This window comes from Xenopus laevis, chromosome 6L, assembly GCF_017654675.1.
Source record: "Xenopus laevis strain J_2021 chromosome 6L, Xenopus_laevis_v10.1, whole genome shotgun sequence".
Lineage (NCBI taxonomy): Eukaryota > Metazoa > Chordata > Amphibia > Anura > Pipidae > Xenopus > Xenopus laevis.
The window spans coordinates 88,310,989-88,327,835 of record NC_054381.1 but is presented as its reverse complement, the minus strand read 5'-3'; the positions used below and the strand labels follow the sequence as shown (position 1 = coordinate 88,327,835).

The window sequence follows — 16,847 nt, the reverse complement described above, 5'->3', positions numbered from 1 at the left end:
AACTAGGATTATTTTCTGTAAGTAACAGAAACAAATCACTGGACTTCATTAAAATTTACAGTTAAAAGGTCAGTTCAGTTACTGTTGAGCTTTTCCGCAAAAGGGTTTTATGAATAACACAGAAGCATCAGTTCTGACTGGAATTAATGAGACTTGAGCATATGTAAGGTAAATGAAAAAGTCTGGACTTGCATTGGGAGGGGGGAGTTGTTAACTTTTTTGCATTTCTACAATGAAGATTAAAAGGTGGCAGCCTGCATGTTTTGTTTTGATTTTGGCAATCGTATTGAAAGTCTAAAGGGTTACAAAAATACACAAAATATGCAGGCCACCCAATTTTTATGTTCATTGTAGTGCAAAATATGCATCTAAATCTACTCCTTGCACAGGGCAACCCTGGTGCTACTGACCCTTTGAAGGGGGCAGTAGCTCCACAGTTCCCACAGTCGCCTGCATTAATACAGACAGTATACTTTCACCTAAACAACTGGGATTTCATCTCTGCTCTGAAACAAGAACATGTGATCTGATGCATTTGCACACTTGTGTTAGGCATATTTCCTCTTCATGGCTAAATTGTAAAAAATAAACATGGCAATTTGCACCAAATGCTATAAAGAAAAGAATACACCTTTCTTGATGAATTACTCACTGGTCACTGGCTTAGGACTGTACAAAACACTTGAGGTCTCATTAAACAAGGACACTCAAGGGAATTTAACTGGCCTTATATGATGTATTATTGTGTGCTTAAATGTCAGCTTCATCTAAAATTTAAAAGGAAACATGTGAGCAGGCCAAGGGTGGCGTATTTACTGATATGCCACCCCTGGCCTGCTCACGTGTTTCCCTTGAGCCACCAGAGGATGTTCTGTGTATCACACATATAATGATCACCGAAATAATGCAGCTTCTTACTGAAGCATGTAAAATGTGGGAGTAAAAGGAAAACAGCTCTGCCCATTCATTGGCTCATATAAGCTAAGCTGTATAAATGCTCTTGGTTTGTGTGTGAGCACAGTGCCTCATACAAGCCAGAAGGCAGACTTAAGTAAGTGCTTATAATGACATATTAATAGAAAGTTTTAACATATTGGCTGTTATGTGACATATTTTTATAAAGGCCTACAATGTTAAGATATTTTCCTTACATTTTCACCTACTCATAAATAAATTTGGCCTTTGTCTTGGGGAGAGAGCTCCCCAATTAATAAAATAGAATACCTAATGAATTAACTTGTAATATCTGAATAGCTTTCCAATACACATCATTATAAAACTGCCTGTGTTAGTCAGCGCTATATTCATGAGGGTCAGGAAGGTGGTGGCAAGGTTTTTGATTCCATTGGCAACTATCATTCTCATGTATTGGAATGACCATTCAATTGACTTTCATTTTTTTTTTTATAGTTTTTGAATTATTTGCCTTGAACTATTGCTCTTTGAGGTTATGGATGTATTGTTATTGCTGCTTTTAATTACTTGTCTTTCTACTCAGGCCCCCTCATCTCCTATTCAAATAAATGTAATTTGGAACCTAGCAACCAGATTGCTAAAACAGCAAACTGGAGAGCTACAGTGCTGAATAAAAAGCTAAATAACTGATAAATCACAAGTAATAAAAAATGAAAACCAATTGAAAATTGTCTCAGAATATCGCTGTCTACGTCACACTTCATACTTTTTTTCTTTATTATACTTTTTGAATTATTTGCCTTCTTCTGACTCTCCAATTTTCAAATAGGGATCACTGGCCACAGCAGCAAAAAAGCTATTGGTCTTTGAGGCTAGACATATACTTATTGCTGCTTTTAATTACTTGTCTTTCTATTCAGGCCCCTTCCTATTCAAATTCCAATCTCTTAGTCAAATCAATGCATGGTTTAGACCCTAGCGGCCATGTTGCTAAAACTGCAAACTGGAGAGCTGTTAAATAAAAAGTGAAATAACCCAAAAACCACAAATAATAAACCAATTGCAAATTGTCTCAGAATATCATTCACTATATCATACTAAAAGTTAACCCAAAGGTGATCTACTACTTTAAGGCCTCTATATAGTATAGAATAAATAAGTATGGGCATTTCAATGTTATTTTACCTTGCCCACATATTGGTAGTCAGATCCAGTATACTCCTCAAGAAGAAAAAACTGATTCCACATCCAGCTCCTTTTTGAACGGCTCCGTTCCATTTCATTATCCTCTTTAAGTTGTTCTTTCTCAGCTGTTGGTTGGGTGCTAGGACTAGTCCTTTCAGGCAATGGGGTTGTGTGGCTGTTTTGCAGTTGGCTAGCCCACAGTGTTAGCAATATCAAGCATCTAAAAGTTCTCATGGTGCAGTAAGACAGGCGTGAGGTGAAAACATAGGAGTTTGCAGTCTGCTTTTAATTCACAAAGTGGCTTAGCTCTTCAGCATCAATCTTGTCTCTGTTCCATTTCTAAGTCTCATAGGATATCTGCAAGATATTCCAGCAGAAATAGTCTGTTAGTATTACTGAGCTCAGAGATTTGTAATCTCTGACAACATAAAACAATATGCAATACGAGAATAAGAGAAACATGCAAAAGAATTGAATATGTCATAAAGTAATCTGACAATACATATATTTATCATAAATTCAATTACACACAGAAAGAGAGCAAATTTATTTGACTGACCTTCTGGCCTTAAGTCAGAGACAGCCAAAACCTTATGACCCAACAGAAATTACCAAATTCTTTTTTAAACCCTCACCACATTTTAACTGAATTATTTAGCATGCATTTTTTATTCTTCTATCTTAAAGCAACAGTAATGAATAAAGGCATGTTAGTTGTAAATAAAAGGAAGAAAACGTTCAACATAATAATACTCTGACTTTCTTCAGAAAGTTAAAGTGCAGTATTTAAAAAAATGCAAAAGCAGAAGACTGGGAAGATGTTTATAAAGATAACACAGGCATGGGATGCCATATCCACAAACGCTTTATCCAGAAAGCTCTGAATTATAAATTAAATTTTTTTTAAAAAATTACTTTCCTTTTCTCAGTATTAATAAGCTGCATGAATTCATTATTGTGGCAAAACAATTATATTGATTTATGCAATGTTTGAGTGATTTTTAATAGACTTGAAGTATAGTTATCCAAATTATGGCAAGATCCCTTATCCAGAAAATCCCAGGTTCCAAGCATTCCAGATAATAGAACCCATATCTGTACTTTCAAATAATCGTAGATGCAAATAAAAGAGAAAAATTGAGAATTTACCAGTGCTTTACACTGCACCTCCCCCACTTTGTTCTGCATAAGGCTGGTGGTGCAACTTTCTGTAGCCTGGGAGGATCAATTCAGATCTGAATATGAAAGAACATGTGAGGTTTTTTATTTTTTGTTTATGTTGGAAACTGGAGGAGATCGGTCCAGGAAAGACTTTTCTGGGATGTTCATTTGGGTTGGTGGTGAGGGAAGAAAGGTTGTATGGACAAAGCAAGACTTTGCAAACTGACCTTTGATTTGGTGTGTTGGGTGGAAAGTTGGCAAAAGACAGAGGGATGACTCTGCTGGCTTTTGGGATTTGGGTGGGTTTGTGGTTTTTTTTTGTGATTTGCTTTGTTTCATGATCTATGAATTGTTTATAATACAGTATGTTGAATATTTAGGGGCAGATTTACTAAGCTCGAGTGAATGGTTCGAATTGCAAAAAGTTTGAATTTCGAAGTAAATTTTTGGGTACTTCGACCATCGTATAGGCTATATTCGACTATTCGACTTCGAATGGAACGATTCGAAGTAAAAATCGTTCACTATTCGACCATTCGATAATCAAAGTACTGTCTCTTAAAAAAAACTTTGACTTCATACTTCGCAAAATTAAAGCTACCGAAGTGCAATGTTAGCCTATGGGGACCTTCAAGAGCACTTTTCTAAGTTTTTTTTGGTCGAATAAAAATCCTTCGATTGATCGCTAAAAATAGTTCGAAACGAACTATTTAATCGTTCGAACGATCGAATAAGGTAAAAATCCCTCAACTTCAATATTCGAAGTCAAGGGATTTCAATTTGAGGGTCGAATTTTGAAGTTTTTTTTAACTTCGAAATTCGACCCTTAGTAAATCTGCCCCTTAATGTAAAGTGAGTTTCTAAATAAAAAAAAAATCCTATTGTCCTGTGGAGAAATCTCCACCACTTCAGGAGAAGCACAAATTTATCTGCAGAGCATATTGCACTGGGAATACAACCAGAGAACTCAGAAAGGTCTACTCATATTGTAAATATGCCAAATATACAAACTATGTATTCGTCTATATACATTCTTTATAGCCCCAAAATACTAAACTAAAGCCCAAAATAAAATTGGCAATAGTAAATGTATTTTATGCCATAGTGCTGAGCCATTACCTATGTTGTGCTGGCTTACGCATTCAAAACTCTCCATCTGTGTTAGACTGTCGCAGCCTCTTATCAATAGTGATGAGCACATTTTTTTGCCATGCATGGATTCACAGCGAAAGTCCGCAGTTGGTGGATTTTTTGCAAAACTGCTACAAAAATTTGCAGAGAAAAAAGGTTCGGTGTGAAAAAACCTCCAAGATAAAACACCCATTTACTTCAATTCATTTGGAGTGAGAAAAATCTAGAGAAAAAAAATGCCAATTAGCTTCCATATATACGAAGCAATATTTTGCTACAAAAAAGTCAACGCAACAAAAAAGTCACCCACAGACTTTAATATATTTTGCTACAAAAAAGTCCGACTTTAATGCGTTTCTCTAATTTTTTAGCAGTTTTATGAATCTTTCAGAAAAGCAAAATGGGGCTGATTCGCTAATCACTATACATCAACAACCAAATTAGTGGCAAATAAATTCATTAAGGGGCAGATTTATCAAAATGTGAGCTTCGAGCACACCACTGAAATATGTAGTTACCTACGTTATATTCATTCCTATGGGATGGGATTCCTAAAGTGCATTTATTAAATGGCTATCTCTAACTTTCACTTGTTGATAAATGAACTGCTATAGAAAGTGAGTTTTTCTGGTGGTGAGCTCTAATTTTTTTTTTCATCACATTTTGATAAATCTGCCCCTTAGTATGTGAATGAGGATTATTTGTTATGTCTGAAACATTCAGTGTTTGCTTAATGCAAACATTACACATCCAGTCTGCAGTGGAGATCCAGTCTCTTGCAGACTGACTTGCAGAAACTACATTGCCGAACAAGATGGGCATTTTATTTAAATGCAGAGATCTGCTAGTTGTAAGAGGAATAGCAATCCACCATCATAAACGTAACTAAAAGAAGCAACACTATTTTAATCTTTTGTTCTCTATTTAAGATGAATAAAAAGTCTTGAGGAATTCACAAACATAGCTGAATCTGAGGAAAACTCTTTAATTTTTGTTTCATTAATCCTGCATCTTGAGCAACCGATTGACATGTTTGTTTCACATGTATTACAGACTCGCTAGTTAAAAATTCTGGATTAATAGAAGGTACCAGAGAACTGGGAAATCAAACAATTCACTTTTTAACCCTTGAAAAAAAAATACTTTACTCCTTCTGTATACATATATATTTTATAACACTATGTTTTATACAATGTCACGAGATCCCGTTATTAGCAAATTATTTAATGCAAATGTAACCTTTTTTTGTCTTACATCTAAAATCAAATACCACCAGCTATCTAAAAAATGCAAAGTCACCCAACCAGCTAAACTCAGTTTCTAATTGAAATGAAATAGCATCATAATGTGTGCCATTGGACACATTAAAAAGCATTGTAAATGGTTCTTTGGTCACAATGTTGACTGTGAATGTACTTAACAATGCAAAATGTAAACACCAACGAAGCAAAATGGGAAAATTTGCTAATCCTTATGAGGAGTAATTGGCAAATGTAACTCTCTAGCTTCATTTACCTTCCTCTGTATCAGCTGAAACTGAGCCTAAAAGTATTACTCAAAAGCAATTAAGGATAGATTGGGTTTGATTAACCCTCCAGGGAAAGAAAACATTGTCTGTGGTACTTGCTAAAACTGCTATATTAATAAACTTGCAAAAACTTTTTAAAAAATTTTGTAGCTGAGAAGTGGCATCCTTGATATATTATGTTGCCATAGCACCGCGGCACACAATCTCAGCTAATGTAGCCAGATCCAGCTGTGCACTGATAGATAACTACATGATGTCATTTATTAATAATTATAATAATTATAATAAAAATGATAAGCAAAACTAAGCAAAACTGAATCACTGCAAAGATTGTAATTATATAATATAAATTAAATATAAAAATAAGTTTCTCTCTGCAGGTTCAATAGAATAGGGGCTCACTTTTTAAGTGATACTAATAATTACGTTATCTTTTTGATTTCTGTCACCGAGCTGGAGGGTCATCCTAAACCAGTAAAATGCCTGAAATGTGTGATTTCCTTTTGCTTCAAAATTCCACAGTCTTTTTACCTCCTACTGGTATTTCTATGGCATATTCAACCTTTATCCCACCCTGCTCTGTTACAACTAGTATGACATTAATGCATGCAGCTCTATTCTCTTAGGTACAATTACACCTAAAAAGAAGACAGCACTATCTACATGCTTGAGCAAATTTGACAATAGTCTGATAAAGTTAGATAAAAGTAGTATCACACACATACTGTGTATGTTTATATATATATATATATATATATATATATATATATATATATATATATATATATATATATTTATGTACATGACACATACATACAGAAAGGCATTGTTAAGAAAAGTTCAGTGTTACTTACTTTTCTTAGGTATGCTATCATTCAAATGCTGGATACGATAATGAGCACAATAATGTTAGCATTTGCAACAACCTTGCAATTTAATACCAGCAAAGGTAAAGAGTGTCAAGTATCTGCCCAAGCGATTGGAAAACGAGACGCCAGACAAGGGTTACTGTATCCACAGGAACAGCAGAATGTCCTATTAGGAGCTACCAATTAAATGACAGAAGTACTGCAAACGTGGTTGTATTTCCAGCTTTGAAATATATAAGTATATATAGTTAAGCTGTTCCAAAGAAAACAAATGCATTTTTCTTTCATTAAGAAAAAGCCTTAAAAGCACACTTTATAATTATTATTTTGACTATTCCTAGGGCATTTTAATGACCATATATAAATGTACTCTGCAACATATTTCTAACTCATCACCTTGGTTGTTCTCAGATTTGTGTGTGCTATGATTAGATTATCTGAACTAAACATATGCAAATTATTATATATGTATTTGCAGTGATTAAAGTCAATTTAATTCAACGCTGTGATGTAAACAGTAAGATTTAGCAGAATTGGCTAAACTGAATTTAGGGCAAAATATTAACAACTATGTAGAGCGCTGTCTAATGGAATCAAAGAAGTGGTGGCTGACAAAGGCCAGGTCTCATCACTTATATAGTTACTATACTGTATGTTATACATATTATATATATGCATATGTTGTTAATGTACAGTACAACATATAAATGTATATGTTTCTATGTTATACATGTTTTAAGAAAAGTACAATTACAATGAATGTGACATTTTGCATAGCTTGGTTCCATTATTATATCTATAGCTGCGCCTCATCCAATGTACAAACATATCCCTAATTAACTAGTAGAGCTCCACAAAAGATGATGATCTTTGTCTTCCCAATCAAGTCTGTATGAGGAATGCATGCTGAATGTTTTATTCGGCTCATTTTCTTACTGCTGCAAAGTTATTGAGCGATAATTATATATAAAACATCTCCAGAAATGCAGCCTCAATTATAAATCCAAGCACTTTATAGGTTAATAAATCTTGTTAATTCACTTGTCCCATTCACTTGCAGGTACAGTTAACACACTGCTAAATATACAATAGCAGGGATATGAAAAATCAATATTAATATCCCTGCAATGAAAATGAGTAAGTGTGCAGTGGTTCATAAGTATTCATACTCCAAACAGAACATGGTCAGGCCTGCAATTTAAATGAAAATGAAACAGGACGATTAACTCACAACTCTAAGAGGCCAATTCACCAAGCTCAAGTGAAGGATTCGAAGTAAAAAAACTTTGAATTTCGAAGTGTTTTTTGGGCTACTTCGACCATCAAATGGGCTACTTCGACCTTCGACTACGACTTTGAATCGAAGGATTCGAACTAAAAATCGTTCGACTATTCGACCATTCGATAGTCGAAGTACTGTCTCTTTAAGAAAAAACTTCGACCCCCTAGTTCGCCACCTAAAAGCTACCGAACCCAATGTTAGCCTATGGGGAAGGTCCCCATAGGCTTGGCTAAGTTTTTTTGGTCGAAGGATAATCGTTCGATTGTTGGATTAAAATCCTTCGAATCGTTCGATTCAAAGGATTTGATCGTTTGATTGATAGATTATTCCTTCGATCGTTCGCAAAATCCTTTGAATACGATATTCGAAGTCGAAGGATTTACATTCGGCAGTCGAATATCGAGGGTTAATTAACCCTCGATATTCGACCCTTGATGCATCGGCCCCTAAATATGCAAACCAGCATGCAGCCCAGTGACTTCGTTTACAGGATCCAGTTAGAATTGGTGGCCACCAAACATTTGCTTGCTGAGTTGCGGCATTGTACAAATTGATTCACTTATCTCTACCCACAACATTATTACCATCTTCTATTTATAGATATATAAACTATGTAATTTGATTGTAAGCTCTTTGTTCTATAACTTTATGAAAGATCTTATCTGACGCAAATCTTACTCTATGTCACTCTTACACACTTTATTTTTTTGTAGGCCCCCAACCAAATATTACATATACATGTCTGAAATAATATTGTTATAACTCTTTTGTTTCGTTTCAAATATTTAATGGAAAATATTTATATTTATGAGCTGTGTGTTTTAAGATATAATAGGGATTCATGCTGATTTCCAATATCACCTTTACTAGAAACAATAATGCTTAGATCATAGAAATCATCACAGAAATACGCTTATTTGAATGTTGATTTTATGGACTGATGAGGAAAAAATGCATACAATAAAATGTATACGTTTCAGATTTTCCAAAAATGCAGATCCTCAAATAACAAAGATCTCAGTAGTGTATTGATATTTAAGTTCTGTATCTAGAAAGTGGAAATACATACAGTAAATGATTTTCCATAGGCCCTATAATTAGAGGATTTTCACTGAATAGTTGTAATTATTCGTAATTCATCATATGTAGCATATTTGATTTACAGGTACAGCAGTTTTCTGCTGACTGAACTAGATAAAACAGATGAAATGCTACAATATTTTTAAATAGGTTTTAAACAGAACTGTTTTATTTTATGTGCTATAGACCCCCCAAAATGTTCAAGCCAAAACTGAAATGAGGATTTAATATATGTGGTCATTGGTCAGTCCAGAACTAAAGAGGTACTTTCCTCCACTTAGTCATTTAACAGAGGTCTAGTCCTTGAGATGTCTAACCAACTATGCTGCCAAAATCTATTAAAATGTAATTAGTCTTAAAGATGAAAATCTCAAATCTACCAACTGCGTAGCTTTCTTAAAGTGGTATCTAATAGAAATTGTATTTGTATGATTTGAGGCATTGTACCATCTGCATTTTTGGCTTTTATATGAACTGCTTTGTAAATGCAGGAGGGTGAATGTCTTTTTTTCAAGTTTGAAAATTATATTTATATACGGTATGCACTATTTAAAGTAATTCTTAAGCTGGCCATAGACGCAAAGATCCGATCCTTCGAATCGTGGATTCGTACGATTTTCGGACCATGTGTGGAGAGTCCCGACATTTTTCGTCCATCGGAGATCGGTCGTTTGGTCGATCGGACAGGTTAGAAAATTTCTGTCGCCTGCCGATAATATCTCTGCGTGTATTGCCGATCGTACGATTTTCAGTGGGAGACTGTCACTAGTGTTGTCAGACATAAGTATCGTACGATTGCTGTCAGGGGCAGAACATTGGGTGATCTGTTCTTATTTGATCGGAATGGTAAAGACTTTGATCTGAATGGTTAGTGGAGGGTCGGGAGATGGGAAAGTCCGATCGTACGTTGATTCGTACGATCGGATCTTTGCGTCTATGGCCAGCTTAAGTGTGCAAAATGGTTTGCAATGTGCCCAACATTGTAATACAAACTTAGACTTACAGTTAAAATTGTCTAATGTATTTTGGAGAAATATTTGTTTGATCTCTTTAACAAAGTGTGTCTAATAGTCATATCTGCAGTCAAAACTTTACCAGGAAATAACTTCGAGGAGATGGAAAAATCACTGAACTGAATAAGTTAAATGGAACCATTGTGATTAGGTGTTTGTGCCGTTATTACTCTTAAAAAAGAACTAAGCCCCCTCCCTGCTTTCCCCTGCACAATCTTACCCCAGAATTCTGCCCCCTCTTGAAATAGTGACTGCACATGCAGAGTGAGCACAGTCTTTGTGAAGTGAGCGGCATTGGCGCTCACTCTGCATATGTGGTCACTATTTCAGGAGGGGGCAGAATTCTGGGGTAAGACTGTGCAGGAATTCCATACCACTCAGTTGACCTGTAGAAGAGAACTCAAAAAGTTTGATTGCTTTACACTTAGGGGGTTATTTATCAAAGGTTGAATGATTCAAGGAACCTATGCCATTGACTCCTACATGACCTCAACAGGTTTTAGATTTTTGTCCAAAAAAATAACCTCGAAAACTTGCATTTTCGTGGAAAACACAACTTGATCCATAATAAAATTGCCCTTCCAAAGTGATTGTATTTACTTACCTTTTACCTTGGGCTAGTGCTTCTGATAACAGAAAACTGCACTGGCCAGCAATTCTTCCAGCAATCAGCTATCTTCTTCCTTCTTCTGATTTCTTTGTGAGGCTGCACAGGTGCAGTTGAGTGAAAAGTCGAACTTCAATGAAAAAGTCTGCTATTTCACTCTACTGCACATGCATCTGCCCCAGGAAATTTGAAGTATAAAGAAGTAGAAAAAGAGGATCGATCCATGGTGCTTGCTTGAAGAAACCTAGGCTTGTGCAGTTTTCTGCTGATGGGATCACCAACCCAAGGAGAAAGAAATAAAAGCCTTTCTTTCTCCTTGATACCCCAAAAGAATCTCCATTTTCTACTGCAAACTTGGAAATGCAAAATGCCAAATGTCCAAGCAACAACCTGTCAAGCTACTGAATTTTAAGCTGTTTGTCATGGCAATTAATGTGAGCTACTTTGGTTCCCCATCTCCCTACCAGCTACTTAAAACTGAGGCCAAATATGCCTTAGAGAACCTATAAATTTATTAATAACTATTTCAACCTTCCATTAAGTCATTGGGAAAAAATAGCCCTCCCTGTTATGGCTTGATCCTAAAGTCTTCCAGTTTATATCTAAACATTCTACTTTCTCATGGCATAGTGCAAAAAGGAATTACTCAGACAGCATTCTTTGTCTTGTAAGGGATGTAACTAAAGTGATGACCAACATTTTATTTTCAACAGCTAATCTTTAAGAGGCAATGTAAAAGTACAGGTATGGAACCTGTTATCCACAATGCTCGGGACCTGGGGTTTTCTGAATAAGGGATCTTTCTGGAATTTGGATCTCCATACCTTAAGTCTGCTAAAAATCATTTAAAAAACCCAAATAGGCCTCTTTTGCCTTCAATAATGATTAATTATATCTTAGTTTGAATCAAGTACAAGTTATTTAATTAATACTATGAAAAGGGAAATCATTTTCAATTTTTTTAATTATTTGATTAAAGACGGATCCTATCTATATATATATACAGCATATTGATATAGGCATGAGCATCCTGGCAGACAAAATATGAGCTTTTTATCCAGCAACACTAAGGCAACCTAGTAAAAATCAAGAGGCACATTGGATTATTAAAACTGGTATTGGTATTGTAACATAGACATGAAGTCTGCACTAGCAATGCATGTCATATTCCTCTGAGCTAACAGGTCTCATATTCTCGCTTCATCATTACTTATTAAATTGCTTTTTATCATAGTGCTTCATCTTAATAGGAATGTTTAAAATGTTTGAAATCTCCAACTGTGGATTAAAAATAGTCAGACCAAAATGGAAAGACATAATAGTATGTTGGAACTAGAAGGACAAGTGAGCATTTGAGAGCCATAGGGCATCACTCAAAATAAATTGTGTCTCACATTTAAAGTAAAATCTATCAGTGTTTTGTGCTCTAACATAAGTTGCCGACAGCAAAACGTTGATTTACTGCATGAAATGTTTGCATACACGCATAAAAACAGAGACAAATCAAAATGTAATGGGAGGCTACTAATTACAGTGATCACATGGTGGCATTTATTGATTTCAGCACCTTAGTTTCAAATGGAAATCTAATTTATTGCAGTGTTAGTGTTAAGAACAGCTGAGAGTGTTGCCTTTAAATGAGCTGTGAACGTGTGATAGTGGCTAAAAGCTGAAAGATAATAAAACTTTTGACATTATAAGCCTCATTTAGAGAAATGATCTCTCTACAGCTTTTTCCTAAGTGTAGCCTGTTTTAGCAATATTGCAAAAATCCTTCTAAACAAAAGGATTTCTGTTAAATTCAATGATCCATAGAGGTTCAACAAAGATATATAGTAGATAAATATGGAGAAAGACAGAAATATGATATATGATAGAGAGAGAGAGAGAGAGAGAGAGAGAGAGAGAGAGAGAGAGAGAGAGAGAGAGAGAGAAAGAAAGAGAGATAGATAGATAGATAGATAGATAGATTGACAGAATAGTAGATAGAATAGTATATCTCTATATGCCAAATAAAGCTAGACAATAGGGCATATGCTACAATTCAGAAAACAGATGGAACATGAAAAGGTCAACAAGAAAAATGGCTTCCCCATAATAATAACAAACAGCAAAGATTTCAACTTCTGCCAATGCTAAAGCATTTTCATTTGTGATAGTGCATAATGTTCATAACTTAAATCAAAGTATCCTCAATATCATATGGCCACCAGGGATTTTTTTTTTTGCTGAAAAATATTAAGAGATGTGCAAATGTTGACACTGTAGCTTGAGACTACTAAACGTCTAGATCTTTTCCCATAGAAACAGGGCTAGCTGTATTTTCTGCAAGGATGATAAATCCTCTTTAATTATATGCTAATGATTAGCCTAACATTTAGGCTTGTTTTTTTTCTATCCCACTTGCTATAATAAGCAGTGAAGTATGCTAATGCAATAGGTTCATTTATGTTTCTTTTCAACTAAAGCAGCATGCTGTCTAAAATAAATGTGTATACAGTCACTGTTCTTTAGAAGCACTGGGTCATAAAGAAGTTAAACAAAGAACACAGTTTCAGCGTCCTGCTTTGTGTCCTATTAAGGGGGCGAGGGTACCATTAATACTCCTCTTGGTTGGCCCTACTGATCATTCCATAAATGTGATTCATATCCACCAAACAGTGCTTTGCTCAGCAAGGGCTGTCACTAATAGCAAATCATCCCTGACAGTTTCTACAGGTCTCCCTACAGGGGAAGAAAGACCACCCAGTTGGTTTCTCTATAATATTTGTCCAAGATATGGAGGCATTGAGGCTGTCAGTTAATTTAATTATCCCATTTTGTCATATTTTTGGAAATGGCAAGGGATAGAATCCAGTGTAATTTGAATATGCAACAGAAGGACAGAATCCAGTGTATTATTTTTAACCTAAATTGATAGCCAAATCAGAGTTGAGTAATTTGATTTATTTATAGAAAGAAAATTATAGATTTGTATTTATTACATCTTTATGTTTACTCCACATTTACTATTCAGCTTTATTTACAGGATATGAATGATTGACCAAACAATTTATTTTAGAAAAACTGACTGGATCACACATTTTTTTCACAAAATGTTTAACAGAAGGACCAGAATATGTTAAAATGAGCATTTTGTACAATCTGGGTCCTACGAAGGAGCTTTGTAAAGAAAGTAAATGTATGCCATACATTATCTGGAAACCCACTATCTAGCAAGCTCTTAATTACGGAAAGGCCATCTCCCATATACTCCATTATATCCAAATAATCAAAATTTTTATGGTATGACAATTAAGGTATAACAATCCAAATTGCAGAAAGATCCATTATCCGGAAAACCTCAGGTCCCGAGCATACTTGTTAACAGGTGCCATACCTGTACTCTTAGGGGCACATTTACTAAGCTTGAGTGAAGGATTCGAAGTAAAAAAACGTTGAATTTCGAAGGTTTTTTTTGGGTACTTTGACCATCGAATAGGCTACTTCGACCTTCGAGTCGAACGTTTCAAACTAAAAATCGTTTGACTATTCAACCATTCAATAGTCGAAGTACTGTCTCTTTGAAAAAAAAATTTGACTACATACCTCGCCACTTTAAACCTACCGATCTACAATGTTAGCCTATGGGGAGCTTCCCCATACGTTTTCTAAGCTTTTTCTGATCGAAGGAAAATCCTTAGATCGATGGATTAAAATCCTTCTAATCGTTCGTTTAGAAGGATTTCATCGTTCGATCTAACAATTTTTCCTTCGATCGATCGATCGTAGGATTTGCGGTAAATCCTTCGACTTCGATATTCGAAGTCTAAGGATTTTACCTTGAGGGTCGAATTTGAGGGTTAATTAACCCTCGATATTCGACCCTTAGTAAATGTGCCCCTTATAGTATTCTTAAGCATTCTTTGCTAGGAATCGTGTCACTGATAGCAAACCAAATCCAATCACAGTATTTTTGTTGTGCAGTGATTTTTCTAGTAGCATCTCCCACTTTTAACTTTTCCAAACATTATAATACCCATGTCTCTGAAGGTTAGGGCTCCGGCCCATATATACTTTTGATTGCTGTAATTGAGTAGCTGTGATCAAATGCAAAGGGGTTGTTTTACACTGACAGCAATAGGAAGTGGTGTAGGGACCACTCAGTAGACATTGTTGGAAGAAAACACTGCAATCATTCTAAACTTCTAGCCAGAACATTATCAATTAGATGATGAAATGAGCAAATAAGCACTGTCCAGAGTATTGTGACTTGAAAATTAATTACATTTCCCACCAATTTACATGCAATTTACATTTAATGCAAATTGATCTAAATTACAACTTTCAAGAAATCTGCTCATCCCTTGAGAGGGGGTTCCTTGCCTTTCTTTGTAGATTATTAGCGAATACATATTTATTATCATTCTTTCAACTAGAAGTATTTAAATCTAAGGTAAATGAACTTTCCACTTGATGCAAATTTGAGGACATTTTCTCATTTTGTAAAGCAGCATGATAGGGATCATTTTGCATGTCTATCTGTAAGTCATAGAGATTTTATGAAGTATAAACTAATTTGATACCCCCACCCCTACCCATCCATTACTGCCATTACTGTCTCTGATGTGCAGCAATATCCGATTGTACAATGTAAGAAAGAAGAGTTTTATACGACATATATATATATATATATATATATATATATATATATATCTATATATCTATCTATCTATCTATCTATCTATCTATCTATCTATCTATCTATATATCTATATATATATATATATATATATATATATATATATTTGCAATTGGTTTTCAATTTTGATTATTATATATTTGAGTTATTTAGGTTTTTATTCAGCAGCATTCCAGTTTATAATTTCAGCAATCTGATTACTAGGGTTCAAATTACCCTAGCAATCATGCATTGTTTTGAACAAGGTACTAAAATATGAATATGAGAGGGCCTGAAAGAAAGAACTTAAGTGAAATAGGTAAATATAATATGGTCCCTTTATATATAAGGTCATTCATTTGCATAATTAATATTGCATTTGGTTATAATTGTCAATTTCCTAATTTAAAAAAAAAGTATTTACTATAAAAATGTTTTTCTGTGTGTGTTATCAAAGGTAATAATTATTTTTTTACTCTGTGTTTTGACTGTAACAAAATTCTGCTTCCAAAAAAATTGAAATTATTCATTTATACAGCTTTTATTGTTCTGTGTTTTATTCTTAGTTACTGTGATCTTGTCAGCATGACCAGTTAAGAGGTTGGAAAGAAAAGAGGAAAGTCCCTGCTTCTCTTTATGGTTATGCATTTTGGGATAGATTAAAGCCAGGCAACAGAGGAAAACATATTATGCCAAATATAAGATTATACTTCAGATAGGCAGCATCAAATAACAGTAGTAATCGTAGTACCATATATGTTTTTTTTGCATGAGCTTTAAGTTGGCCAGATTTAAGATGACAATTCAGCAGTTTATCTGTCCATGTATGGGGCTCTCCGAAGGGCCAAACAGGGGGCCAAATAATTGGATCAGCTCGATATGGCCGACCTCAAGGTTTCCACATCAGTGAATGATTATCTGGCAAACTTTATGGCACACACGCATTTTAAGTATTGAATGTTTAAATATTTCAAAAAACATGGCACCAAAGAGGCACAACATTGGTTCTCACAGACTTTGAAATCGCCTGCAAGTCCTTTGTGCTTGTCATGCAACAGAGCCCTGGTAAGTCAGACTGTTGCAGTTACTCAAATAATAAATAAACACATGATAAAAAAAACAAGATCATATCCCTTCATCCTTTCTAAACTCCTCAGCCTGTTAAAAATAAGTGCTTTAGATGTACCACTATGTCGATACAATACTATGGCTTGAAGATGTTAGGATGATGTATATTTCATTAGGGCAATGCCAAACAAGGAGATTTTACATGTTTTTTGGATGATGTGTATTTTCCCTGCTAAAAAATTTAAGTCAAAATGCCATAAATCATCTGATGTGACTAGAGCTTTCAAGCAATTGTCATAAAGAGCAGTGGGGTGGCTTGCTTTGTTTCAGGTGTCAATATTTTCATTT

General features: G+C 34.9%; 1 protein-coding gene across 4 annotated transcripts in view; it reads right to left on the bottom strand.

Moving 5' to 3' along the window:
* The window catches only part of cdh6.L (cadherin 6 L homeolog), a 139,822-nt gene that overhangs the window by 63,137 nt on the left and 59,838 nt on the right, over positions 1-16,847 (bottom strand). For 2 of the 4 annotated variants that reach the window (XM_041565228.1, XM_041565227.1), the window contains one exon: positions 2,101-2,457. In XM_041565228.1, coding sequence (XP_041421162.1) covers positions 2,101-2,334 — 234 coding nt within the window. In that variant the 5' untranslated portion in view covers positions 2,335-2,457. 4 annotated transcript variants of the gene reach the window in all.